The sequence below is a fragment of the Pseudomicrostroma glucosiphilum genome, assembly GCF_003144135.1.
Source record: "Pseudomicrostroma glucosiphilum strain MCA 4718 unplaced genomic scaffold BCV69scaffold_4, whole genome shotgun sequence".
NCBI lineage: Eukaryota > Fungi > Basidiomycota > Exobasidiomycetes > Microstromatales > Microstromataceae > Microstroma > Microstroma glucosiphilum.
The window spans coordinates 656,479-680,752 of NW_020289916.1; the positions used below are offsets into that span (position 1 = coordinate 656,479).

General features: G+C 56.3%; 10 protein-coding genes across 10 annotated transcripts; 6 read left to right on the top strand and 4 right to left on the bottom strand.

Moving 5' to 3' along the window:
• Nucleotides 1-22: 22 nt before the first annotated feature.
• On the top strand, nucleotides 23-1,898 carry BCV69DRAFT_246955 (putative phosphomannomutase; the record flags this gene model as incomplete). Its single annotated transcript, XM_025490234.1, has 2 exons — nucleotides 23-220; nucleotides 288-1,898. 2 exons carry the CDS (start codon nucleotides 23-25, stop codon nucleotides 1,896-1,898), a joined length of 1,809 nt encoding a protein of 602 aa, XP_025349084.1.
• On the bottom strand, nucleotides 1,774-3,283 carry BCV69DRAFT_289843 (mitochondrial carrier). Its single transcript, XM_025493680.1, has 3 exons — nucleotides 3,141-3,283; nucleotides 2,011-3,048; nucleotides 1,774-1,937 (listed from the first exon to the last, which is right to left on the bottom strand). The coding sequence occupies exons 1-2, from the start codon at nucleotides 3,219-3,221 to the stop codon at nucleotides 2,014-2,016; spliced, it is 1,116 nt and encodes a 371-aa protein (XP_025349085.1). The 5' UTR covers nucleotides 3,222-3,283; the 3' UTR covers nucleotides 1,774-1,937; nucleotides 2,011-2,013.
• A 375-nt stretch (nucleotides 3,284-3,658) lies between these two features.
• BCV69DRAFT_160156 (hypothetical protein) lies at nucleotides 3,659-7,179 on the top strand. The gene is made up of 2 exons (XM_025489419.1): nucleotides 3,659-4,007; nucleotides 4,088-7,179. Exons 1-2 carry the CDS (start codon nucleotides 3,757-3,759, stop codon nucleotides 6,936-6,938), a joined length of 3,102 nt encoding a protein of 1,033 aa, XP_025349086.1. The 5' UTR covers nucleotides 3,659-3,756; the 3' UTR covers nucleotides 6,939-7,179.
• Nucleotides 7,070-8,314, bottom strand: BCV69DRAFT_257990 (hypothetical protein). The gene is made up of 3 exons (XM_025490638.1): nucleotides 8,084-8,314; nucleotides 7,485-7,976; nucleotides 7,070-7,373 (listed from the first exon to the last, which is right to left on the bottom strand). The coding sequence occupies exons 1-3, from the start codon at nucleotides 8,124-8,126 to the stop codon at nucleotides 7,231-7,233; spliced, it is 678 nt and encodes a 225-aa protein (XP_025349087.1). The 5' UTR covers nucleotides 8,127-8,314; the 3' UTR covers nucleotides 7,070-7,230.
• Nucleotides 8,315-8,476: 162 nt separating this feature from the next.
• BCV69DRAFT_160233 (DUF1900-domain-containing protein) lies at nucleotides 8,477-11,086 on the top strand. Its single transcript, XM_025489421.1, has 3 exons — nucleotides 8,477-10,432; nucleotides 10,664-10,710; nucleotides 10,786-11,086. Exons 1-2 carry the CDS (start codon nucleotides 8,546-8,548, stop codon nucleotides 10,700-10,702), a joined length of 1,926 nt encoding a protein of 641 aa, XP_025349088.1. The 5' UTR covers nucleotides 8,477-8,545; the 3' UTR covers nucleotides 10,703-10,710; nucleotides 10,786-11,086.
• BCV69DRAFT_160208 (Phosphopantothenoylcysteine synthetase) lies at nucleotides 10,481-11,904 on the top strand. Its single transcript, XM_025489420.1, has 3 exons — nucleotides 10,481-10,698; nucleotides 10,786-11,254; nucleotides 11,358-11,904. The coding sequence occupies exons 2-3, from the start codon at nucleotides 10,874-10,876 to the stop codon at nucleotides 11,775-11,777; spliced, it is 801 nt and encodes a 266-aa protein (XP_025349089.1). The 5' UTR covers nucleotides 10,481-10,698; nucleotides 10,786-10,873; the 3' UTR covers nucleotides 11,778-11,904.
• Nucleotides 11,905-12,033: 129 nt separating this feature from the next.
• On the bottom strand, nucleotides 12,034-16,145 carry BCV69DRAFT_298130 (hypothetical protein; the record flags this gene model as incomplete). Its single annotated transcript, XM_025494186.1, has 3 exons — nucleotides 12,034-13,512; nucleotides 13,579-15,776; nucleotides 15,881-16,145. 3 exons carry the CDS (start codon nucleotides 16,143-16,145, stop codon nucleotides 12,034-12,036), a joined length of 3,942 nt encoding a protein of 1,313 aa, XP_025349090.1.
• A 259-nt stretch (nucleotides 16,146-16,404) lies between these two features.
• Nucleotides 16,405-17,330, top strand: BCV69DRAFT_289847 (putative VPS28-protein; the record flags this gene model as incomplete). Its single annotated transcript, XM_025493681.1, has 2 exons — nucleotides 16,405-16,695; nucleotides 16,797-17,330. The coding sequence occupies 2 exons, from the start codon at nucleotides 16,405-16,407 to the stop codon at nucleotides 17,205-17,207; spliced, it is 702 nt and encodes a 233-aa protein (XP_025349091.1). The 3' UTR covers nucleotides 17,208-17,330.
• On the bottom strand, nucleotides 17,224-18,548 carry BCV69DRAFT_281836 (putative SCO1-involved in stabilization of Cox1p and Cox2p). Its single transcript, XM_025492131.1, has 3 exons — nucleotides 18,228-18,548; nucleotides 17,835-18,135; nucleotides 17,224-17,752 (listed from the first exon to the last, which is right to left on the bottom strand). Exons 1-3 carry the CDS (start codon nucleotides 18,495-18,497, stop codon nucleotides 17,343-17,345), a joined length of 981 nt encoding a protein of 326 aa, XP_025349092.1. The 5' UTR covers nucleotides 18,498-18,548; the 3' UTR covers nucleotides 17,224-17,342.
• A 130-nt stretch (nucleotides 18,549-18,678) lies between these two features.
• BCV69DRAFT_268519 (UCH-domain-containing protein) lies at nucleotides 18,679-24,190 on the top strand. The gene is made up of 3 exons (XM_025490868.1): nucleotides 18,679-21,172; nucleotides 21,249-21,332; nucleotides 21,415-24,190. Exons 1-3 carry the CDS (start codon nucleotides 18,944-18,946, stop codon nucleotides 23,977-23,979), a joined length of 4,878 nt encoding a protein of 1,625 aa, XP_025349093.1. The 5' UTR covers nucleotides 18,679-18,943; the 3' UTR covers nucleotides 23,980-24,190.
• The last annotated feature ends 84 nt before the right edge of the window (nucleotides 24,191-24,274 follow it).

A 24,274-nucleotide genomic window follows, 5' to 3' on the forward strand; every position in this document is an offset into this window, starting at 1 on the left:
TCATTACAACGCTCTGGTCAACATGCCTCTGTCGCCGGAGCTGTACTCCCAGGCGCAACAATGGATCGACAAAGATCCCGATCAAGCTACGGCAGAAAAGCTGCAAGGCTTCCTCAAAGATGAAGACGAAGCGGCACTCCAGCAGGCATTTGGCGAGAGACTGGCCTTTGGCACTGCTGGGTTGAGAGGGCTGCTTGGTGTGGGACCTGGCAACATGAACGTGAGTGGAGTCAGAAGGCGTATGACTCAGTCTTATGCGCTGAAGTGCCCCCTCTACCATCCTCCAGCGCCTTCTGATCAGGGAAGCAACTGCCGGCTTGGGTCGATTTCTGCTGGACAAGCGGCCCTCCTCCAAGGAGCCGAGTGTCGTGATAGCCTATGATGGTCGCCATGGAAGCAAAGACTTTGCTACAGATGCTACAGGTGTCTTGACAGCGCTGGGCATTCCAGTTCGCCTCTACCAGAGCGAGGCTCCCACCCCACTGGGAGCCTTTGCTGTCAAGGAGCTAGGGACTGCTGCAGGTATCGTAGTCACAGCTAGCCACAACCCTCCTCAATATAATGGCTACAAAGTCTACCAAGCTGGGGGAACCCAGATCAACACCCCTGTAGATGGTCAGATTGCAGCACAAATCGGCGAGGTGGCCGCCAGTAGCAAGGCACCAGACTGCCTCTCACTAGAGGAAGCCAAACAGAAGGGCCTCCTCTCTTATCTCACTCCGAGCATGCTCCAGACTTACACGGACAAAGTTCTCGAGTACTTCTCTGCCTCTACCTCTTCTGCCTCCTCCGAGCAGCTGAAGCAAAGAGATGCTCTGCGAATCGCATATACCCCGCTACACGGCGTCGGAGCCCCCATCGCCGAGCTGCTCTTCAAGTCTGCAGGATTCTCAAATACTTGGACGGTACCGGAGCAACGTTCCCCGGACCCTGACTTTAGCACTGTCAAGTTCCCCAATCCCGAGGAGGAAGGTGCAATGGATCTAGTGCATGCCCTGGCCGATGACAAGGAGGCCCACATTGCCATTGCGAATGATCCAGACGCTGACCGGCTGTCGGTGTCTGCCCGCACCAGGGACGGGAAGATCAAGCAGCTCACTGGTGATCAGATCGGTACGATTCTGGGTGACGAGCTAATGCGCAGAGCAAAGTGCGACAAGGCGAGCAACTGGAGCCTGAGCACTATAGTTTCGAGTCGCATGCTCGCTCGACTCGCACAGCTGGACGGCTCCAAGCATCGCGAGACTCTGACTGGCTTCAAGTGGCTCGGAGGCGAAGCCAGGAGGCTCATCGTCGAGCAAGGTCAGAATTTCCTTTTTGCCTACGAGGAAGCATTGGGATACATGGTCTCTCCGCTCGTCTGGGACAAGGATGGTCTATCGGCTCTGCTCCTCCTGTCTCTCCTGGCAGCAGATCTGCACGCAGCGGGAGGACAGACGCTTTGGACCCGCCTGGAGGAGATTCACCGCAGAACAGGCCTCTCGGTCACTTTCCCCCGTACGATTCGACTCGCACCGGGGGCAAGCGGATCGGCCATTATGAAGAAGCTGCGAGCGAATCTGCCTTCGACGCTAGCTGGACAGCAAATCGTACTAGTAGACGACCTTCTCACCCACCCTCCTTACGACGCCTCGAAGTCTGATGGGGGCATCCCGAAAAACGATGTCATCCGCTTCTACATTGGCCAGAAGTCCGACGAAGCTCTGTCTAAGGAAGAAATCAAGCTGACCCTTCCGAGGATCATCATTCGTCCGTCGGGGACCGAGCCAAAGGTGAAGATCTACTGTGAGAGTCGCATCGAGACGCTCAAAGAGGGAGAGCAATACGATGAGAAGATGGAGAAGCTGAGACGTGAGCTTGAGATCTTGGCCGATGGATTTGTGGAGCTCTGCCAGTGAGGTAGGTAGTCTAGACTTTCTCATGGGAACTTTCTATCTCTAGAGGATTGCAAATAAGCGATAGATGATACAATGCGACGTCTTCTTCAACATAATCTACTTCGATACCTACCCTTCAGGACGTCTGAACTTCCTCGATTCCCCTCTGTCGTCTCTTCCACCAGAGTCTTCCACTCTCATAACTCCCCAAGTAAATTCCAGCACCCAATGCAGTCCAAGCACTTCTCAATGCTCCTCCCTTCCAAAGACTTCTAAATCCTTCCTTTGTATAAATGTTGATCATAGTCTTGATCGTACCACTCTGGGGTGTACGAGAGTCATGAGAATCTGCAGCTACCATTATGCGCGTCTTGGCATTATCGATTGGTGTAGAGAGGAGGGCGGCGATTGACCCGGCTAGAGAGGCGGAAGAGGCGGCTACTAGTCCCGGATTGACAATCTCCTGCCGCACACTCTTTGAGCCAGAACTCGTCGATGATGACTGTGTAGAGTTGCTGCGTCGCCCTTTAGAATCGGAACTGCTACTGTCTTCCAACAGAACTTCACCGCTGTCTGTATCGCTACCAAGTTTAACGTCCCACCGACGGGAGAAGTCTTGCCGAAAGTGTTCATAGAGGGGGAATTGCATCGCGGTAAAGGGGAGATTGCGACCTGCTAGGGCGAGATAACCCCGTACGAAGGTCCGGCCAAGGGAAGAAGATGAAGTCGAAGTGGAAGCGGCGCTAGCTACTTGTTTGGCTCCTTCTTGGGCCGTCTTTAGCATTTCCTTTTGCGACTTGACGACGCTGTCCTTGACTGCTGCAGCAGCACCTCCCTTTGGCCCTTGGCCCGATCCAGACCCAGACCCTGCTCCAGCTTTAGCCTTCGGAGCATCATTCGGTCTCACTTGTGCCCTCTGTTTAATGATCTCCGCAGGCGTCAAAACAGCGCATGCAGCCAATTCTGCCAATCCACTAGCGGCAAGATGTACTGCAGGTCCAGCAGGAAGGTGTGGTGCGAGGGAAGACTTTGCGGATTCGTAGGCTGTGAAGAAGATGGCGGCAGCGGGAAGAGTGGCAATTACTACTGGACCCACACCGTGGTAGAGACCGGTGAAGAGGGCGGCTCGAGTGGGGAAGCGTTGAGCTACGTCTGGTACTTGTAGGCGGGTCTAAAGTGGAAGAAGGCAGGGAAGAAGGTGGAGGTGTGACTGGTGAGGGTGGGGGTAGATTGGAAGGCATCGGCAATATAGGGTCTGCTTACCTTGATGCTGTCAAGTGGAAAGATGAGTAGGTCTACGGACAATGCTGCCAGTGCTCCTGCCACTACCGTCGAGTAGTCCATGGTCGAGGTGATGGAGGAAATGAGGGGGTAGAGCTGCTCAGGGTCCACGAGGTTAGTCAGGTCGTCGGTCAGGGTCCACTTGTTCCCTTTCCGTTGCTTCCTTCTTGTGATGCTTTGGCTTCCTGCGCCTGGCCTCGACTGCATTTCCGCGGCTCCACCTGCGAGACGACGCGCCTGTGCAGGCACCACCACTCACACCGTGTTATTTCCAACGTCGCGGGGGGAAAGTGACAGACAAGGGACAACGGCCATCCATCCATCCAGCCATCTGACCACACGCTTGGAGATACCACATCGCACATTCTGAGCGGCCTGTCCACAGTCTGCCACGAGCACATCTATCTGCCAGGCGGCCACCTTTCCCGCGAACCGCTTCCTTGCCCGACAGACAATCTGGGGCACACATCGCCCGCGGCCCCAAATCAAAGACCAGGACCAAGCTCCCCTCCGCCCACTGTCCCGATCACCCGGTCACGCGAGGCACCCATCTCAGCTTCCCAGCCGTCAAAGTCAACCTTCCCTCCCTTTACAAGGCATGGCGGCGCAAGCAGAGACGCCTCAGCTCAAGAGAGCGCAAGAAGCCTTCTCACCTGCTCCTACAGGCTCTCCATCCTCATCCACCATACTCACACCCACACCCGTCTCCCCTCGCAGGGTCAAGAGGCGATCCCCTGCGCCTGTGCTGGCAAGATGGCAGCACGAAGCTGATGTTTCGGCCGACGGAAGCAGCGCAGGAAGTCCAGTGGGATCGCTGAGGGCGATGACGCCGAGTAAAACATCATACGAGTGAGTCTTACTGCCCCTGACACCAGAAGGACTGGGCTTTTGCAGTCCGCTGATGCACTCAGTCCGTTTGCCTTCAATAGAAGTATGAACAAGACTGCGTCGCCCAGCATCCTGGTGCCCAAAGATGTCAATGCCACCACGCCGGAAGACTTGGCAGATCACATCTTGAACCTCAGTATCACAGGCACCACAACTAATATCCCGGTTGGCGCATCAGCCGCTGAGCCTACTCCGGACTCCGGCAATAGGGAGGCAGACGCAGCGACTACAGAGAACAAGGTGGAGGCGCTCTCATCAGAGCCTGCAACAGACATCCCTGCTTCACTTGCCCAGGCTTCCGAGGACATCGCTGCCATCCGAGAAGCCATCTTCCAGCTCGAAGAAAAACGTCACACCAGTGCCAAAATGGCAGATGGAGAGATGGAGGTGGCCATCATCCACATCGATGGACGACTGGAGAGTATCTCCGCTAATGTACAGCAGATAGAGTCCGCGCTTGCCCGCCAGGGAACAGTGGATGGGAGCGACGCAGAGCGCAAGCAAGCTAGCGCAAGCGTCTTCGATTTCGGATTCGCTAATCCAGCGAGTAGTAGCTCGGGCGACCTCCAGTCCGCCTTCGAGGATCTTGCCAGCGATTGGATGGCTATCCAGTCCGAGGTGGACACCCTCAAGAAGGAATTGGGAGACACAAAATACGTCGAGCACTTCCAGACGTTCAGCAAGCAGGTGACCGACATCATGGACAGTCTGGAGAGAGCGCTCACAGAGTGTTCCACCTTTGTCACGACGTTCAAGAAGGAAGGCCTGGCCGCGAAAGGCTCAGACGACGAGGAAGACGAAGAGATGCGAAAGCATAAGCAAATGCGGCGGTTCGAAGCTGCAAAGAAGAGTTTCAGGACGAAGCTCTCTTACTACCTCCCGCCATGCGAGCAGACGTTCACCTCCTTCGAGCGCAGTCTCAAGGACCGAGGGACTTCGCATGGAGCGATCACGAGGCAGCTCGGTGAATTGAACACACGGTGGAGAGCCCTGAAGGAGAAGTCGAACAAGGTGGATCGCGAGCTGAAGAGACTAGACAGAGCGTTCACAGATGCTGAACAAAAGAACCAACCAAGTACGAGCACGCAGCCTGCCACTCTCGAGGTTCCGACATCTGCAGCTCTGCCAGCATCTCCTCTACCTGCAGACAGTTCTCTGCCATCCACTCCACTCAAGCCAATGAGGGACCCAAGCCGAGTCTTGAGCTCAGGAGCAGGCGAACGCTTTCCTGGACCACCTCCGGCGAGTGGCGGCCTGACAAGAAGTCCAGCAGGTCCTTCTTCCTTGTTGCTCGTGCCCTCGACAGCGTCTCGCTTGCCATCGACATCTACAAATTACACTCACGTGTTTCCGGTGAGCGGGTCAGCGGACGGACAAAGAGGGTCTGCCGAAGAGCCCCTCCCCAGGACGAGCGGCCTCGAAGGGACTCCGCGTACAGCAGCGAAGCGAATGTCCGCTTCCCCGGAAATGCTGAGGGGTAGCACTGCCAGCCCGAAGCGGAGAATTGTGGGACTGGGTCCAGTTGGCTCTACGGCCAGTCAAGCTCCCAGCAGCTACCGCTTTGCTTCCAGTGATCTGGGCACAGGCACCGATCGCAATGCTGCTCTGGGATTCAAGACGCCGCAGCCCGCAACGCCGTCCCAGAGGGCGAGATCCGAGGCAGTACCTCGAGGTATGGACAATGATGCAATGGAGATGCTAGCCGATCGGCCGAGCTCAAGAGCCTCTGCTGCTCCTCCCACTACGCCAGCTGCGGGCAAAGCAGCCGCTAGACGACTTAGTCAAATTCCTGGCCCCACTCCCAGACCTGGGTCAGCAATGTCGAAAGCGCGTTCGACCGTAGGCAGCTCAGCACCGATGACTCCCAGCGCTAATCGACTTTCCTACGGTGGTGGTGCCAGTCGTGCCGGCATGCAAACTCCGGAGCCTGTGATCGCAGCGCGAGTGAAGAACTTGAGTGTGTACAGCAAGCCCTCAAGCGGAGCGCCTTCTACATCAAGTGCCAGCAATGGGCCAGGAGGGTTGGCAACGCCACGACGGAAAGTATTGGGAGGCCCTCCATCGAGGCCTCCTGTGTCGCGTTCCTCCATCCCACCAAGTCCAGCCTTGCGCGTCAATGGTCGTACGACGCCTCTTTCTGCCTCGGCTCTGGCAAAGGTCCCACATGCTGCCCCGATGTCGATGAATGGGACAAATCTGTCTGCTGGAGAGAGGAGCACCAGTATCACCCGCCCTCCTTCCGTCGCCTCATCCAGCGTTGCCAATTTCCGAGCCTCAAGAGCCTCGATCATAGCCGGCAACGGTCTGCTTGCCACACCCGCCTCGAAGCGAAACGGAAGGGAAGGGGCAACTACTCCTACACAATCCGAAGGTGGCTACTCTTCCTTTTCCCAGGGGACTGGCTTTGGTGGGGCAGCAGGAGGCCGGACCTCCCGCGCCGGCAGCATCGCTCCCACATCTCGCTTCCCCTACCGTCCCAATCCTAACGACGCCTTGGACGTAGCCATCTCCAAGATCACCAACAGGGAGGGCGTCTACCTAACCCGTGAGGATCCTCCTCTGCCTCGTGGGCAAAAGACTGACTCTGGACCTGGCAAAGAGGTGCGAGCACGCTATAGGTTCGGGGATCAGAGGAGCGTCATGACGTGCAAACTCCTGGAGTTGCACAAGCCCGCTAGGGCCTCTGCCCTTGTGACTCGTCAGATGGAGGAAGAGGGAATTGATGAAAAGGGAGTACAGAGAAAAGTACTGGTCAAGGTACCCAGTAAAGGATTTTTGGATCTAAAGGTCTGGCTGAACAGCTCTTTTGCGCAAATGGATGAAGAGGAAGATATGGGCAGCGTTAGCATGATCAGTTATGGACCTGATGAGAGTTTGGGAGAGACGTTCTGAGAGCGAGAGACGAGGGGAGGGTGGGGAGGCCAGAGCGAGATACTTTACTTGTACATGACTTCCATCTTGATTGTAACAACACTTTGCTCAATTCTGCACATTTTGTTTGCCCACGAGTCATGTAATGTTAAAGGTATTGGCAAGTATCATTCTAGAGAGCGCCTATAAGTACAGTACAGAAGCTAGATGCAGGAAAAAGAAGAGTGACAATGGCAGAAGTGAGTATCGGAGAGGATGCGGAGGAGATGGAAGAGGAATTGGACTAGCAGCAAGGGGGGTTAGCACTAGGACTTCAGCCCTTGAGAAGACCATCCAGAGCAGCTTGCATGCGTTCCATGTCTGCTTCTTCCTCTCGCCGCGAGGGAGTTGCTTCTTGTGCCACTTCGGGAGCTTGCAACTCGGGGAGAGGATCGGTTGAGGCTTGTCCCAGCTTGCCTGAAAGGGGCGACAGGGGTGGGGGAGAAGAGTATACCAGCATGTGTCAGCGAAGCGAGCTCACCTGAGGTAAGAGGACCCACCACGTTAGAATTCGGGTCGACCACTCACCATCTGTCAACTCAAAGAGAATCTTATCCACCTGTCCCTGCGCTTCCTCTTCCAGCTCTTCCTCATCCTCCCCAAGAACTCCACTATCGAGTGTGTCCTCCATCATCTCCTCCATGATCCCCGCCTTGACCATCTCTGCACTCATCTGTCTCATTGCCGCGCTCATCTCTGGCAATTTGACAAGCTGATTAGACATTTTCATAATCTCTGCCGATTTACCCATTGCACCCGTCACCTTGTACATTGCCATTTGATGATTCAACTGTAGGCCAATGGAGTTTAGACGAGCCTTAGAGGTAGCTAGACGATTGCGCTGGGCATTTGAGCGGACCACTTCACGAGCAAGGATCTTGGCGGATTTCAGATCATTCTTCTTTGCTAGACGCTTCACTTCGGCCTTGGCCTTGATGACGGATGCATCGATGTTGCGCATCTCACGGTCAAGCTGACGTTGCTCGGAGCGTAGCTGGGATTGCACTTGCTTCACCCGCTCTGCGAATCGGGACAAAGGGAGCAGGGAGGGGCAATTGAAGCGAAGGGCATCGTTGTAAGACTGTGAAAATTGTGAACATCACTGCTCCTGCTCGTTGGGGACTCACCCTCCTTTGTGGGCCCAAAGAGGAGCCGATTGACGGACTGCATCCTCACAAGCGTTCAGGCAAGACCAGATGCGTAGAGGGAGGCGCAGAGTTCTTTGACTGCTCTGACAGGCGAGAGAGTCTGGGGAAGAGCGCTTGCTGAAGTCTATGCAGACAGATGGAGCTTCAGATGGGGATTGATATGGGGCGCTGCTGAGTGAAACCTGGAGGGCAATAGCAATGGCGTTGGCGGTACGGGTGTGATTGGGGACCTCGGCTAGACGTTGAGCCCTGAGTCGACTCCACCTTGGCCCGGATGTCGGATCGGAAGAAGCCATGGGTGGCACGGGCGAGACGCGCTCTGTGCTGGCCTGCCTGCGTTGGTGGCCCTTCCCTTTCCTGTTCCCGACGTGCCTTCTTCTCCTCCTTCCCCCCTCCCTCTCTTCCTTACTGGTGTCCGCTCCTCCTCTTCCTCTGCCCCTCATGAGTCGCTTCGTGCGTCCTTCCAAGTACCGTCACGTCTATGGCTCCCCAGCCAAAAATGAGGTGTGCTACCAGAACGTAAAGGTGACCAACAATGCTTGGGACACCAACCTCATCGCAGCCAACAAGTCCTATGTAGCTCTCAATTGGCAGGCTGGCGGTGGAGGAGCATTCGCCGTCATCCCCACTGCCAAGACGGGTAAGCTTCCAGACGTATATCCTCTATGCAGAGGTCACACTGCTGCTGTTCTCGACACCGCCTTCAGCCCCTTTGACGATAGCCTCGTCGTGTCGGGAGCCGATGATGGGTATCTGGGGGTGTGGAAGATCGACCCTAGCTCATTTGATGTTCTGGATATGAGCGCAAAGGAGCTGGAAAGGAGTGGAGGCGTCAAGGACTTGACGCCGGCTGCCAAGATTGCTGCTAGCAGCAGAAAGATCGGTCAGGTCCTCTTTCATCCCACCGCGTCCAACGTCGTCGCGGCCGCCGGAGGAGACCACACCATCAAGCTGTGGGATATCCAGTCCCAACAGGATCGCTCCACCTTGACCGGCTTCAGCGACGCAATCCAAGCCATAGACTTTGATTGGACCGGAAACACCCTCATAGCCACCTGCCGTGATCGAAAGCTACGGACATTCGATGCTCGTAAGGGAGGTGCGGCTGTACAGACGACGGACGGTCACCCGGGTATCAAGGGATCAAGAGTGATTTGGTGTGGATCCACTGACCGCGTCATCACCACCGGATTCAGCAAGACGAGCGACCGCCAGATGTTCTTGTGGGACTCCAAGAACCTCACCAAGCCGCTCAAGACGGTCAGCGTAGACACATCGAGTGGTGTCATTATGCCCTTCTGGTCAGACAACTCAATCATTTTCCTTGCCGGAAAGGGAGACGGCAATGTGAGATACTACGAACTGGAGAATGACGAACTGCATTACCTCTCGGAGTACAAGTCTACCGACCCTCAGCGTGGGCTCACGTTCCTGCCGCGACGGGATCTCAATGCCGACGAGAATGAGATTGCTCGAGCCTACAAAGTGACAAACAACATGGTCCAGCCGATCTCCTTCATCTGCCCAAGGAGAGCGGACTCGTTCCAAACAGACATCTTCCCACCAGCCCCCTCGGCTGTTCCGGCAATGAACAGCGATGAATTTTTCGGGGGCAAGTCAGCGCTGCCGAACCTGCTGAATCTGCAAGATGGTAAGGGCGTAAGCGCCGAGCAGGGTCTGGCGCCGACCTCTTCGAGCGTAAGCTCCGCTCCCGCTCCTGCCCCTGCGCAAGCACCCACTCCTCCAAAGGTCGCAGAGCCAACACAGGCTCCCGCACCCACTCGCTCCGAGCCCCTGCCCGAGCCGACACGGCGGACCGCTGCTGCTGCCCCTGCTCCTGCGCCAACTCCAGCTGCTTCTGTTCCTGCGCCATCACCTGCTCCGGCTGCTACTGCCACCAAAGCAGAGCCTGCACAGACGTCTACCACTCTACCCGCCCCTTCCAGGCGGGAGAACGGTTCTTCGGCTTCCTACTCAGCATCGCCAGCGGCCTCCAAGACCTACACACCCTCATCCTCTTCTCCTTCCACTTCGACTGCCGGACGTGGCGTGACCTCGGGTATGGGTGATCTTGCATCCGACCTTCAGCGCCTTCTGGTGGACTCGGCAGCAAGGGACGCTCGGCTGCGGGAGCTGGAGATCGAGAACGAGAAGCTGAAGACCAATGCTGATCGGGCTCGGGAAGCAGGAGATGACTCTTCTTCGTTCTCTGCTGACCGCTTCTTCGAGACGCAGACACCACCAAGTAATCTGGAGGAATTTGGAGAAAAGGCTAGAGAGTTTGTGAACAGGCATGGGGCTGCAGGAAGGAAGGTCGTCCTCGTCACGGTGAATAGCAGCGATTCGAGGGTGGTGGACGAGCTCGTCTTCCAATAGAGAGGGAGGAGAGCCGGCACAGTGAGCAGGGCGATTTCCTCGGCGTCAGTGAGCTCGTCTTTCTGAACAGCGATGCGTCTTCTTCCTTCTCCCTGTCACCCTTTCCCGCATGTCCCTCGTTTGCCACGATTGGCCCGCTTCGTATATCCTCCTTCTCGAATCGAAATACCTTCTCAACGATAGAGCGGAGGAACGACGGTACCTCTGGAGCAGAATGTGTGAGTGGTCTCGTGTGTAGCTGACCTATGTTGACTGCACCCGAAGACATTGACTGACATCGCTCGCGTTGCCTTCTTATTGTACAGCGTACGATTCCTAGACAACTTCTCAGCTGGCACTCGCGGAGCCACTTCAGCAGAGTACTTTCTCTCGCAAGGCTACGCAGTCATATTCATGCACCGGCAACACTCCCTCTCTCCCTACACACGGCATTACTCGCACACAACCAATCCCTTTCTGGACCTACTGGAAGACCCAAGCATATCTCTCGACTCAGAGCAGACGTCCCAGACCGCATCCTCGTCCTCATCCTCCATCCGTGTAAACGAAGCAGCCGTCGAAGGGCTACGTCCTGTCCTGCAGTCCTACCTCTCTCACGCTCGCTCTCCAGAGCAAGGGGGTCAAGGCACCCTGCTCCGTCTTCCCTTTGTGACGGTGAATGAGTACCTCTTCTTGCTGAGGGAGATGAGCGCGGCAATGGGCCCGCTCAAGAGGAGGGGAATGTACTACCTCGCGGCAGCCGTGAGCGACTTTTTCGTGCCGAACCAGAGGACGGTGAGTTGTGTCTTGCCTTGCAGAAACTACCTTGACTGCCGAACGACAAGGGCTGAACACCTTTCCCCGTTTCTCCCCTTCCCTCCCTTCCCCCGTCTCTCAGCCACAACACAAGATCCAATCCTCCAAAGGCTCCCTCGTAATCGAGATGGACCAAGTTCCCAAGGTCCTCCGTCCAATGGTCCAATCCTGGGCTCCTGCAGCCTTCATCGTCTCTTTTAAACTCGAGACGGATGCTGACATTCTAATTCCAAAAGCAGAGGGAGCATTGGAGAGGTATGGGCATCAAGTCGTCGTGGCGAATGATTTGGCGAGGAGGAAAGAGGAAGTCTGTTTTGTTAGTCGCAAGATTGGACATGGAAAGGTGGACGGGAATGGGACGTATGAGGCGAAATGGCTGCGCCTGGCCAAGGGGGAGAAGAATGAGGCGGGAGGAGTCAAGGAGATTGAGGAGGACATTGTTGCTGAGCTCTTGAAGCGGCATCAGGCTTGGATTGAAGAGGGCGAGAGCCGCGGGGAGTAGGAAAAGGGCGACAGCCCACCTCGGGTAAGAGATTGTAGAGGTCGCTGGCTTTCCGTACACTACATGTACCCGCAAAATAATTCGTAGCAACAGCAGGAATAGAGAATTCTAGAGAAAGAATCCCGCGAGTGATGGCGGGCGTGAGCACAAAGAGAGAGGTGCAAGAAGCATCGCAATTGTCTAAAAGTACATTGGTAATATGTTCCTCCCCTGGGCCCCTTCATTGCCTTTGTCTTCAACACACTGTGCTACAGTATCACTGCAGAGCGCGCACCGGCGTGCTTGGCGAGCTGGCAGATCGTTTCCTCCCCATTGCCGGGCGGGCAAGCGCTTCAGTCCTGGATCGCCCTCCACCGGGATCACCTCCTTCGTCCTCGTTGCCCTCCTCTCCAGACCTCTGGCCTTTGCCCCTCTTGTGTTCTTGGCTCCTACTCCTGCTAGAATTGGCCATGTCCACAACTTTGACCTCATCACTTCTCATTGCCCTTTGCTCGCGCTCCATCGCCTCCTGCTCCTCCTGCTCCTCTTCGCGCCTAGAGATCCGCAGCGTAAGCGCGCTAACGTCTACTCTATAAATCTTAACTTCCGAGTGGGCATGTACCAAGCGACCAGAAGCGACCAAAGGAGAGGCATTGTGTCTATCCCTTCCGATCGCAACAGATCGGGAGCGAGGAGTGCGCTTGGTCAAGGGACTCATGTCCCGCGACGGGTTGCGAGAGGAGACTTGCGAGTGTACTTCGGAGTGGTCTAGAGAGGATAGGGGGGCGAGAGGAGCGGTAGCGGGTCCCTGCCTGCCGCGACCTCGTTGCGGACTGCTGGGTGTGGCCTCGTGCGGAAGAGGAGCGTCACTGTCGGCATTGCTACCAGCTCCATTCTGCTCGCCATTCTTCTTTGAGTCAGATCGAGCCTGCAGCCTACGAGCGAGGAAGCGAGCATCCATCAAGTGCATCAGCTCAGGACCGGGCATTCCCTTGTCCACTGCAGACTTCTCGAGGTGCGAAGCGCGGCCCCTGCCAGAGTCATCTTCAACGCCTCCCTCGGTGGCCATCTTCGTCAAGGAGTCCATGGCGGAGGTGATCGAGGCGTACGAGGTGAGAAACCGCCCACCGGCTGGACGAGCTCCTGCGCCCGTCGCACTGACTGAGGCGGCCGTGGAGTCTGGCTGAAAGGTACCTGCATTCGATCCTGCCCCACCACCACCGCCAGCCATGGTTGGAGGCTCAGGCATAGAGGCAATGACGTTACGTAGCCGAGACTGGGCACGAGAGTGGCTCGGCGTCTTGACAACGTTGAAGATCACCAAGTCTCCACTCGGACTGAAGCTAGCTCCGCATCTTGCTCCAGGCAGAAGACGAATCATCTGCCCTCGGATCTTGCCTCCTCCCTTCTCTGTTGCAGCTTCTTCCTCGTCCGAGTCTTCGCCAAAGGGAGCACTCTGTGGTGCGAGGACAACATCGTCGCCCACTTCTATGGTGCGACTGCCGGCCAGGAAACGAGCACAGGGCTTCATGCAGCCTTCGAGTTGCGCAACACACTCGGCAATGATAGCTCGCAGTGCTCTGAGGAGAAAGGCCCTAGTCTTAAGAGAGACAAAGGCATTGTGATCGAGATCAAACTTGGGCGCTTCGGAAGGATAGGAGGCTGGGAAGCGGAGGGAAAGTCGCATATAGACCGGACCGCCCTTGGCCCATGGGCCGTACAGGCACAGTATGCAGGCTCGCTTTGCGATGTCAACCTGCGAGAAAACAGAAACGGGGTCAGCTTGGTCTCATCGTCGAGACGAGTACGCCAATGGGCTCACCTTCTCGTATGACACCTGCGGAATCTCTTTGCTGACATCAATGATTTCCTCTTGCAGATCAATTTCGCCGCTCTTGTCCACGTCACTATCGTGTCTGACCATCGGGCTTCTTACAAGGCCATCCGAGACCCCTCTTGACATGACACTCGGTCTCTTCAATACCAAGTCTCCAGCACTTGAACTATGTTTCATCTCTTCACTCTTCGATCTTCGAGATCTGTGGTCGTACTTGTCCACCTTGACGCCTGAGATCCACGATACCGCTTCGTTCCGGCTACGTCGACTCTGCGAGCTGTAAAGCGTGCCTACCTTCATCCTCAGGAGGTCTGCACCTAGAGCGGCACCAGTCCCTCGAGTCATGTACGTTGAAGCGGCTCCCTGTGCTAAGCGCTTGCTTCTTCGCTTCGACCGACGAACCGCAGCACTTTCGCCTCCGCTCTGCGCCCCAGCACTCGCTCCCGGGTCGGCTCTTGCAGTGAGAAGGGAAGCGTACCGACCGCCCGCTAAAGCATTTGCCGGGGCGACGAAGGACGAGGTCCCGGTACTTGCTACCCCGCCTGAGCGGCGAGTCTCGTGCGATCTCGTCGAAGCGGCTCCACCAACCGTCAAGACGGAGCCATACGACTGGCCCTTCTCACCGATACTGGCCCCTGGCTGACTCCTGCTGACACTCTTTGGAAATGATCTGGACAACAGCAGATGGGAGGATGGACTGGCCGCAGAATGTGAGAAAGGGCCCGCTCCTCCTGTCCGATCTGTCAATGAGCTGCTCAGAAGGCCCTTGCTCGGAAGAGGGACAGGAGATGACGTGAAATCTCCCTGGTCTGTAGACCCTACACGTGCGGCGGCCCCACCTGGTGAAGTGGCAGCAGAGGTTCCAGCAGAAGGTTGCTGGTGGTGTATATTCGGAAGCCGCGTCTCGTTGCCGCCAGCAGGGCTCCTACCCTGTTGCCGTTGCGCAATCAAGTACGGCGGATCCCGATAGGAGATGTCTTTTGCGTTCTTCCGGGTTTGCAGCACCTTGATCTTTGCTCCAGGTCGATGTCCAACCTTTTTCATAGCGTCTTCAGACACCGGCCAGAGCCTCAGAGTCTGATCTTTGCTCCATGTGATCAATTGGAACCTTCGGTCGTCATTGTCTGGATCGGCGCCTCCGCGGGATCGGAAGAGATACTCCTTGACGATGTCCTTGTGCCCGACAAACTGCTCCGCAGGTCCGTTCTCAGGATGTTCTTTGGACCACATGCTCAGAGTCGTATCACCACGCTGAGGCAAAGTCATCACTCCTTTACCGAAAGGTAGGTGACGAGCTCTCCAAATTGGCGTCGACGTCTGAATGACTTGCTCTGGCTGGGTGACGAGAGAGCGTGTAGCAATGGCAGCTTGGGAAGCAGGGGTGCCGAGATCCCAGAATTTGACAGCTCCATCGAGGGAGCAGGTGACGAGGCAGTCGAGTCCTCTACTTGATGTAGCACGACTCCAATCCAGACCATAGATCTGATTGACGTGAGCTTCAATGGTAGCCAGGGGCAGCGCTCCCTTGCGCTCGTCCCATATCAGCACCTTATTGTCTACTGCTGTGGCAAGTCTATGCGGGCTAGAACGGTTCCACTTGATCTGCGTCGCCGGCGCATTCCAAGCAGAGTAGCCCGCTACGGGCTTCGACGGCGTCCTGAGATCCCACACCCAGCTCCAGGCGTCGATTCCGCAGGAGGCGAGGACATCGGGGTGATGGGCAGAGAAATTGATATCTGTGATAGCTCTTGTATGAGCAGACAGTACGTACTCGATTGCTGATGATCGAGGAGAAGAAGTGGAGGCAGGAGCTGAGAGGCTCTGATGAAGCGGGTTGACAGACTGAGATTTTGGCGAGGTGCCCTCTGTTGGAGAGGTAGAAGCAGTAGTGTAAGTCCCGCCGGCGATCTTTGTCGAAGCTGAGGCGCTATGTACGCCCGAGTCGCGGTTTGCCAGGGGAAGAGGTCCTCGCGGAGCTCCTTCGGGTCTATCGAGATTCCAGATCAAGAGGCGATCGTTACTGGTACTCGCGACCCAGTGAGCGCGGGAAGGGTGAGGAGACCACTGGACATCGGCTGCCTCCCAGGTAGATAGTTGAGCCAGGAAGCGGGGCGGAGCGAAGGGTGACTCGAGATCGACAATGTATAAGCCTTTCCTTGCGGCCAGAACGACGTCTCGGTTGGCTGTGAAGAGAAGTGAGCGTGGATCGCAGCGTGAGATCCCCATCGCATCGCAGCCTTTGTGGTCTGCAAAGATCGGATTGTGCCCTTGTGCTCTTCATACTCACCTGGACTGAGACTCATGCTTCCCACAGGCTCATTTATGAAAATGCTAGCCGATTTGTAGAAGGTAGTATCTCTCCGGTTGCGAACCCCATCGGTAGTATCTCTCCGGTTGCGAACCCCATCGGTAGCATCTCCTCCGTTAGCAGGCGCTCGACTGTCTCTGGACCGCTCGATGTTGGCCTGGAGACTGGTAGCTAGATTAGAGACGGCCGGCAATGGCGCCGGCTGAGCCGAGCTGCCATCCTGAAGCGACGCTGGAATGGTCATGTTGCGTAGTGGCACCTCCTCAGCCACCGCTCATGGAGTACTCAGAGCGTATGGCAGCCTGTTAGTAGTGGTGATGCTGATGGTCTGGGTGAATGTGAGGAACCGATATCGGAAGAAGGCAGAGTGGGGTCGGGCACGGACGGCGCCTCCGCGGAAAGAGCAGTGGAGCAGCCGCCAAGGCAAAGCGCCAACGTCGTCTAGGACCCGGTACACACGCCAGGACCTTGATACCACCTCCTGTGCTGTAGTCGTCTCGGATATGGCCTCGCTCGCCATCAACCCCTACAGCGAGGCAGTCCTCTACACCTCGTCCTCCTCGCGCGACAAATGGGACAATAGCGCCAATCTCTACTCTCTCATCCTCTCCATAGATGCCCTGGAGCGCGCCTATGTCTCTCAGGCGGTGTCCGATGCCCAGTATGCGCCTACTTGCACCAGATTACTCGCACAGGCAAAGACGTCCATCAAGCTCGTCACGGGAGCGGGAGTGGCACATCCGGACGACCCACCGAGTGTCAGGGACTTGGACGAGTTCATGAAGCTGTGGGACGTGAGTAGTAGGGGCTCGTATGGGCGGCCAGACACCTACAAGATTGCATATACTCACATAGACGCTCATGTCTCCTTTGTCCGCCCCTTTCGGTTCCTCAGCTCGATCTCCCTCTAACATCACATCGTCTCTCCCTTGGTATTCCAGCTACTCTCGAACATCCCGGCGGCGGTTCCTCCTCCCCCTCTGGCATCCCCGCCTCCGACCGATCAAAGAACGTCGCCGAAACAACGCAGGCGTTCATCACACTCATGGACGCGCTCAAGCTCAATCTCAAAGCCAAGGATCAGCTTCACCCTCTACTAGGAGAAGCAGTGAGCTGTTGGAATCGTAGTGGGGGAGGTGGAGGGGAGGAAGGGCAGGGGGGTCAGAGGGGCAAGTTGGTCGGATGGCTGATTACCCTTAATCAGCTCAAGGCGAGTGATGAGATTGATCAGGATCAGGCGAGACAGATGCTATTTGATGTAGAAGGAGCATATCAGGCCTGGTTCAGAAGCTTGCAAGGAGGATGACCAGGTTCGAATCTGCTGTGGTCAACTGCTCCCTTCCATTGTATTTTTATGTCATACATTCACAGCATTCGGCTCTGGGCCTGTACAAGTCAAGATGAGTGATGGTAATGATGGTATTCGCCCATTGTACACTGGTCATGCCGCAACTTTCCTGCTCGGATCGGCTTTGACCCTCTCCTTCAAGTCGGCCTTGCTGATCGGCAGACCCTGGTCCTTCCACTTTTTGATATAATCCCTGACTTTCGTCTCTACCTCTTCCTTGCCAGCGCTCCTTCCAAATGCATCGACGAATCTCCCCTCTGGATCCATCAGATAGAAGAAGATACTGTGATCGACGAGGTAGTCTCCCGACGGGTCCGCGTTGGGCGGGGTGGAGAAGTAGACTCGATACGACTTGCAGGCTGCTTTCACTGCCTCGTAGGGCCCCGTCAGGCCCACCAGCCTTGGGTGGAAGTCGGCGATGTACGTAGAGACCAGCTGAAGATTGTCTCGTGCGGGGTCGCAAGAGATGAAAATGGGATTGATGATGGGGCCGTGGTCCTTGTCTGAACGTGTACGTGGAAAAGCAGGACTGGTATGTCAGCTCTGGCTTCAAGTCCAGCCATCCCGCTTGCTCGGTATACTCACCGACCGATTTGATGACCTCTCCCATCTTGTCCAGCTCCTCGGGGCAAATATCCGGGCAATTGGTGAACCCAAAGTAGATCAAGCTGAAGGCTCCCTCGATGTCCTCATGCGTCACACGATAACCGCCCTCTTCGCTGGCCATGGTCAGCTCAAAGGGGCCTCCGATGCGTGGCCGGCCCACCTTGGCAGAGGCGGTGTCGGCTGCTTTCCTGGCTGCCACCTGGGACCGCTCATGCTGAAAGTAGATGAAGAGACCTACACCCGTGACGATGAAAAGTGCAGCTGCTCGAGCATTGAAAGGCTGTGAAGTAAGATGAGCGCAAGGCGGGTATAGTCCGGCAGCATTAGCCACAGGTCTTCGCACGCAACTTCAGAATCGCCAAGCCCACTTACGCCGACTGCGGCCCTGTCCTTTGCCTTCTCCCTCTGCTCTGACTCAGATGGCTCGTTTGGGAGAGAGGAAGCGAATCGGCGAGGAATCTGGGGGAAAGGCGAGGGCTGAACCCGCGGAGCAATGCGAGGTGGACGAGAAAGGCTGCCGTAAGACCTCTTTGCACAGGGCTGACTTGGCGCCAGGACCGCTGCCCCGACTCCGGCTTGAAGCCTGAGTGTTGATGGTCCAGCAACAGCTTGAAGGCTACTTGTCCTGAGAAGCCTGGTCATGGTATGTTGTGCAGACATTGCAGTGGCGGGTGGTAGAAGGAGGGAGTCAGGGTGAGGGAGGAGGCCTGGAGTCAGTCCGAGGTGCACTCAAATATTCTCGCGCGGAAAGAAATCGCCGAGTGGAGAAACGGACGACGACGACGACGACGACGGCTGCCCGCTCAGAGCACCATTCCCTTCCCCCTCCTCATCCTACCGACACTCGTAGACGACGGCAACTCTCCACATTGGCATCTGCCACCTACCAGCTCCCGCGTGCTCGTCTTCGCCGTCGTCTGCCCATAGTGTGGCCCCATGCTCTGCACCCTCTCTCTCTTCTGGATCTCAAATCGGTAAGGGCGCATCCCGCCCCTTGTCCAGTCGAAAATACACTCCTCCGAGCGTCCTTCCCGCTGTAGGGTAGCAGGCACTCCCTCTTTCCACCATTAGACCGCAAGACTCTTGGTATGTCTGAACGGCTCAACCACCAACAAAGCTCTGACCAGGCCCATCCACTTCATCTATCACCAACCTCTGCAAGGGCTACTCCTCCTCAGCCCTCTGCCTCGCAAGCCGAGCAGGGACAGGCACCAGTCGACGACGAGCATCAGGCAGCGGCTACACTGCCACCTCGGTATTCGCCCAGGGAGCAGCAGGAGCACTCTCCTCAGGCTACGACCTCAGCTTCAGCGCCCTTCTACCCGATACCACCGGTCTCGTCGTCCCTTGGCCCGGCGACGCACTCTCAGGATCCATACCCTAGATCAGATTCGCCGCGGCGCAAATTCCCCATCTCGACCGGCAGCGCTGCTTCCCAGGTCAACGCTTTCAAGCGGGCTAGAACATCTTCGCCTGGGTCTGAAGCTGGTGCTACCTACTCGGCTGCCAATTCGGACTTTGGTGACGTCGAGAGCCCGAGTGTGCAATCTTCCAATCATCACTCCGGTCAACACTTGCATCGCCCTCACCAAGAGACCGCTTATCTGCAATCACATCCGATGAGTGACGCAGGATCATCTCTTGGGGGCATCATTGACGCCAAGGCTCTCCGGCTAGATGAGCCCACCCCACCTCCTGATTCCGCCATGGCTTCCCCCTTGCTTCGCACAACAGCAGGAACAGCTCCCACACAGAATGCGCCCTCTGCGACCGAACAAGCTGGCAGCATCAGAGAGCTTATGACCCTACCTCTCAAATCAGGCGATACCTGGTATCTTGCCTCAACGACGTGGTTCAAGAAGTGGGCAGCATTCTGTGACGCCGCAAAGGAGGTTCCTGGTAGCGAAGTCCAACACAACGTCGGAGCCATCGACAACTCAGACCTGCTCGCCGTTGATGCCGACAACTCTCTTGGTCAAGCATCTCTTGCGCCGGATCTTCGGGAGCAAGTCAATTTCGAGCTGGTGCCTGCTGAAGCTTGGAATCTCCTTGCAAGCTGGTACGGAGTCAGTGGACCAGTCTTCCCGAGGCATTGCGTTCTAGGACCTGATGGAAACACCGTCACACTCGAGCTTTACGTACCCATGATCAGCTTCACTCGGCTTGTGTCCCCGATCACTGGGCAGAATACGACAGAGATACCTATAGCAGTCATCTCGCGAGCCACACCGCTGCTAGAGGTACGTCAGCGTGCAATGGTGGAACTGCAGATCAAGGTGGACAGCGAGGCAGACGTGCGGCTCTGGACACTGCCAGATAACGTCTCTTCTGTGGTTGAGCTCAACGCCCGGGAGGCCCAGGCTGCAGAAGGCTATGAGACCGTTGAAGAAGCAATGCTGTCCGAGCAATTGGCTGCTCTTCTCACTCGACCTCCCGGACAGGTTCAGCCGTTCGGTGTCGAAGTCAAAGGATCAGACGGCGTTTGGCCTTCTGATCGTGCAGAGGTGCAATCGCCTGCCAAGGCCAGCGTGCGGAACATCTTCGCGCAAACGGGAGGTGACTCTTTCTCCAAGCTCCAACAAGCGTCCCCGGGACCAGTTGCTATCCCTGAGCCTCAGGGTGCGACTCATGCGCCAAGAGCGATGAGTACACGCTCCAAGACCGCCAGTGAGCGTTCAAGTGGCGTTATCTTGGGTCTGAAAGGCTTGTCGAACATGGGCAATACATGTTTCATGAATTCGGCCTTGCAGTGCTTATCGAACACTCCCGAGCTAAGGGACTATTTCGTCTCCAAAGTATTCGAGGATGAGATCAATGTGGACAACCCACTTGGTAACAAAGGAGCTCTTGCTGAGGCATTTGGTCATCTCATTCAGCAGCTTTGGTCTGGCTTTGGAACATCGTTTCAGCCCCGAGACTTCAAATGGTCACTCGCTCGCTTCGCTCCTCAATTCTCCGGCTATGCTCAACAAGACACCCAGGAGTTGCTGGCTTTCCTCCTGGACGGACTCCACGAAGATCTCAACCGAATCAAGAAGAAGCCATATATCGAGTCGCCCGACTGGCAGGGTGGGGGGCTCAAGGAGATGGTCAAGTTCGCCAAGAAGCAGTGGGAGATCTACAAAGCAAGGAACGACTCGGTCATTGTCGACTTGTTCCAAGGACAATATCGCTCTACGCTGGTGTGCCCCGAATGCTCAAAGGTTTCCATCAAGTTTGATCCCTTCATGTACCTAACATTACCGCTTCCAAGCAAGGCAAAATGGAGGCACCAGGTCACCTTCGTTCCGTACGACCCACAGAGCCCTATAAAGACGGTGAGTATAATGTCATACGAGAGGCAAGTTTACTCATGGCTGACAAACAAACACATGTGCCTTGGTCTCGCCACAGATCAACATGACTTTGTCCTATGAATCGAGCATGTCAAAGCTAAAGCAGGTCATCGGTGAAGTCACCGGTGCCAATCCCAAAAGGGTGAGTCCAAAGGCGGTCTTAGTAGACGAGAAGGACCAAGAGGTTGACCGACCACCATCGCTCGCTTCTCGCCCCACTGCAGCTCATTGGCGGGGAACCTTACAACCGCAAGTTCTGGCGCTTCTACTACGACTACGAGCCGGTCCATGTCATCGAGAAAGCAGACCACGTCTTTTTCTGGGAACTCCCAGCAGACTTCTCCCTGAGCCCACCCAGGGTCAAAGGGCAGCAAAGGAGCTACTCCGAGCCAAGGCCCGTCGAGCCTCAGGCATTCGAGAACCGAGCCTATGCATCTCTTGTGTCGGAGCACGAAAAGGAGGAGCATGTAGTGCTGCCTGTTTTCACCCAGGTGCCCGATGAAGCTGCTCCCCGAGGTCTGCCATTCTTTGTCTCTATTCCTAAAGACAAGGCCAATGACTTAAAAGCAATCCACCAAGCAGTCTTGGAACAGTACAGCCGATACTCTCCAAACGCTGCAGAGCTTGCGGCCACGTTTGAGCCTCCCCGAGGACCTCTGAACGCCGGAGATCCTACCTCTGCTGCCCCTCTTGGGCACGATGCCACGGGCAACGGCAGCTGGGAGATGATCAACGCTCAGCAGAAGCCTCTTGATGAAATTTCGGGCGACACATTTGCCGAGATCACGCCAAACGGTGATGTCATCGAGACTTCAGCAAGTCGATCTTCGTCCCAAGAAGCGGCTGCAGCTGTAGGACCGAGCATCATCGAAGAACTACCACAGGCTTTACTGCCGGCCTACGAGATCCTGTATATGCTCGTTCCGCCCGGCTCGAGTAAGCCTTTGTTGACCGATGGCACAGCTTGGGAAGATGCGAGTGAAGGCCTTCTCCAACGAGCTGAAAGACTTGGTGTCCAAGGACCCAACGCAGAAGAAGAGATTGCGCCTCCCTCACGCCCTTCGGTACCACTAGTCTACACAGGAGGAGCTCTCGTCTGTGTATGGAACCGTGGCGCCGCCAATGAGCTCTTGTCAGCAAGCTCACTTGAGAATGAGTGGGGAGACTTGCGAGAAGAGGTGGACGACCCTCAGACTACTCAAGACAAGATCGCAGCTACGCAGAAGAGGAAAGGCAAAGACACGCTCCACATCGATGACTGTCTCGATGAGTTCACCAAGGAGGAAAAATTGGGTGAGGAAGACCCATGGTACTGCCCTCAATGCAAGGACTTCCGACAAGCCACCAAGAAGTTCGACCTGTGGAAGGTCCCCGACATTCTCGTCGTTCACTTGAAGAGGTTCAGCGCTGGAAGGGGACTGCGCGACAAGATTGAGACGGTCGTTGACTTCCCCATCGAGGGTCTGGACCTGACAGCTAGGGTAGAGGCTGCTAAAGCGGTGAAGCAATTAGACGAAGAGAAGGCAGCCGGCATGACAGATGATTCGTCTAGTGCAGAAAGCAGCGGCAGCGCTTCTCCTACCGCTGCTGATGGATTGGCCGCCCCTGAGGACCTGAGCGCCAGCATCCTCTCGGCCATTTCGGAAGCAAATGACGATGCTGTCACATCTGACAAGCCCATCTACGATCTCTTTGCCGTTGACAATCACTTCGGAGGACTCGGTGGCGGGCACTATACCGCCAGTGCCAGGAACGACCTGGACGGCAAGTGGCACTACTTTGACGACTCTCACGTCCGAGAGATTCGCGACCCAGAGGAGGTCAAGAGCTCTGCGGCATATCTGCTCTTCTACCGTCGAAGGACTACTAGAGCTATCGGTGGCAAGACGAGGGAGATTGTCAAGACTGCCAGGGCCAGGGAGGAAGCTGCTGCTGCCCAGCGACCTCCCGCTTTCGACGCACCCTACGAAGGCGACGAGACGATGAAGGTTACCGTCGAAGACTACCCGTCTTCGTCCTATGCCGGTCCCTCTTCCCTGGCAGGCATCCAGGCGGCCTCGAGTATCTACAGAAACACGGGCAGAAATGCCTCTTCCCGCACCCTCGATTCGGACGATGCAGAGGACGCGCCACCTATCGCCCTCTCGTGGGGTCGCGACTCGCACCAGATGCCCGGAAGCTTCCACCCATACGTCTCGCCTGGAAGCTCTCCCTCCCCAGACGACTCGAACTCTTTCGACCCATATGAAAAGGATGATACCCCGCCTGAGAGCTTCGGCGGTGCTCCTAGTGGCTATCATGAATCTTCCATCCGTTCAGGCTTACGCGCAAGGAGGACTCAGTGGATCGACAGCGACGACGATGTTGAGGAGCCCGAGGCGGTGTATCGCGGTGTGGGAAGACAGCAAGACAGCAGTAGCAGTAGTGGAAGTACTGCTCTGCTAGGTCCGGCAGCTGCTCATCATCTGCCACACCAACAAGAACCACCACGATATACCCCTCGAGCTCGGGGTGGGGCTGGAATTGGGGATGGAGGCGATGATGACTATGACGAGGTTGCGGGAGTGACTTCTTCAGCCCCTGATAGCGGTGCAGCGGGCGACGAGAGTATCGCTTCGGACGAGGCGGAGGGCGATGTTTCCAGCGATGAGGAAAGAGGAGCAGTCTCCAGCGATGATGGAGAGGTGGCTCCGCCCAGTGTTGGCCGAGGCGAGATAGTAGGCGGATTTGGCGATGAGCAGGACGACGGGGAGGTTCATGCCCTTGGGAAGAAGGATTGGAGCTCGTAGAATGCCGTCGATGACGACGAGGACCACCAAGGAGAAAGATCTTTCAGACCAGTAGCCGCACTTGAACGGTCAGCCATAGAAGATCTGAGGCTTTTATTTCCTTTGCCGGGAGCTAAAATTAGAAAGACCGTTGCCGCTCTGTACATCTTTCGGCCCCTCTAATAGGGAAATTTTCAAGAGGTCTTTATCCAGCAGCTCACAGCAGGGGGTGGCACTTAAGCGTGATCTTTTGAAATGTGTCGATTGGGTAGATCGCAAGTATTTTGGGTCGTGTGTGTGTGTGTGTATATGAGTG

What these genes read in the sequence shown, in the direction of transcription:
- BCV69DRAFT_289843 (XM_025493680.1), bottom strand. Translation starts at nt 3,221, where the DNA reads ATGGACTACTCGACGGTAGTGGCAGGAGCACTGGCAGCATTGTCCGTA. An exon ending in TTCCACTTGACAGCATCAAG is followed by an intron (nt 3,049 to 3,140) that starts GTAAGCAGACCC and finishes CTTCCACTTTAG; the next exon opens with ACCCGCCTACAAGTACCAGA.
- BCV69DRAFT_160156 (XM_025489419.1), top strand. Translation starts at nt 3,757, where the DNA reads ATGGCGGCGCAAGCAGAGACGCCTCAGCTCAAGAGAGCGCAAGAAGCC. An exon ending in CCGAGTAAAACATCATACGA is followed by an intron (nt 4,008 to 4,087) that starts GTGAGTCTTACT and finishes TGCCTTCAATAG; the next exon opens with AAGTATGAACAAGACTGCGT.
- BCV69DRAFT_257990 (XM_025490638.1), bottom strand. Translation starts at nt 8,126, where the DNA reads ATGCAGTCCGTCAATCGGCTCCTCTTTGGGCCCACAAAGGAGG. An exon ending in CTTTGGGCCCACAAAGGAGG is followed by an intron (nt 7,977 to 8,083) that starts GTGAGTCCCCAA and finishes CCCGATTCGCAG; the next exon opens with AGCGGGTGAAGCAAGTGCAA. An exon ending in TCTCTTTGAGTTGACAGATG is followed by an intron (nt 7,374 to 7,484) that starts GTGAGTGGTCGA and finishes CGCCCCTTTCAG; the next exon opens with GCAAGCTGGGACAAGCCTCA.
- BCV69DRAFT_160233 (XM_025489421.1), top strand. Translation starts at nt 8,546, where the DNA reads ATGAGTCGCTTCGTGCGTCCTTCCAAGTACCGTCACGTCTATGGCTCC. An exon ending in GGAAGGTCGTCCTCGTCACG is followed by an intron (nt 10,433 to 10,663) that starts GTGAATAGCAGC and finishes TCTCAACGATAG; the next exon opens with AGCGGAGGAACGACGGTACC.
- BCV69DRAFT_160208 (XM_025489420.1), top strand. Translation starts at nt 10,874, where the DNA reads ATGCACCGGCAACACTCCCTCTCTCCCTACACACGGCATTACTCGCAC. An exon ending in TCGTGCCGAACCAGAGGACG is followed by an intron (nt 11,255 to 11,357) that starts GTGAGTTGTGTC and finishes CCCGTCTCTCAG; the next exon opens with CCACAACACAAGATCCAATC.
- BCV69DRAFT_281836 (XM_025492131.1), bottom strand. Translation starts at nt 18,497, where the DNA reads ATGACCAGGCTTCTCAGGACAAGTAGCCTTCAAGCTGTTGCTGGACCA. An exon ending in AGGACAGGGCCGCAGTCGGC is followed by an intron (nt 18,136 to 18,227) that starts GTAAGTGGGCTT and finishes CTTACTTCACAG; the next exon opens with CCTTTCAATGCTCGAGCAGC. An exon ending in AGAGGTCATCAAATCGGTCG is followed by an intron (nt 17,753 to 17,834) that starts GTGAGTATACCG and finishes GTACACGTTCAG; the next exon opens with ACAAGGACCACGGCCCCATC.
- BCV69DRAFT_268519 (XM_025490868.1), top strand. Translation starts at nt 18,944, where the DNA reads ATGTCTGAACGGCTCAACCACCAACAAAGCTCTGACCAGGCCCATCCA. An exon ending in CACAGAGCCCTATAAAGACG is followed by an intron (nt 21,173 to 21,248) that starts GTGAGTATAATG and finishes GTCTCGCCACAG; the next exon opens with ATCAACATGACTTTGTCCTA. An exon ending in CCGGTGCCAATCCCAAAAGG is followed by an intron (nt 21,333 to 21,414) that starts GTGAGTCCAAAG and finishes GCCCCACTGCAG; the next exon opens with CTCATTGGCGGGGAACCTTA.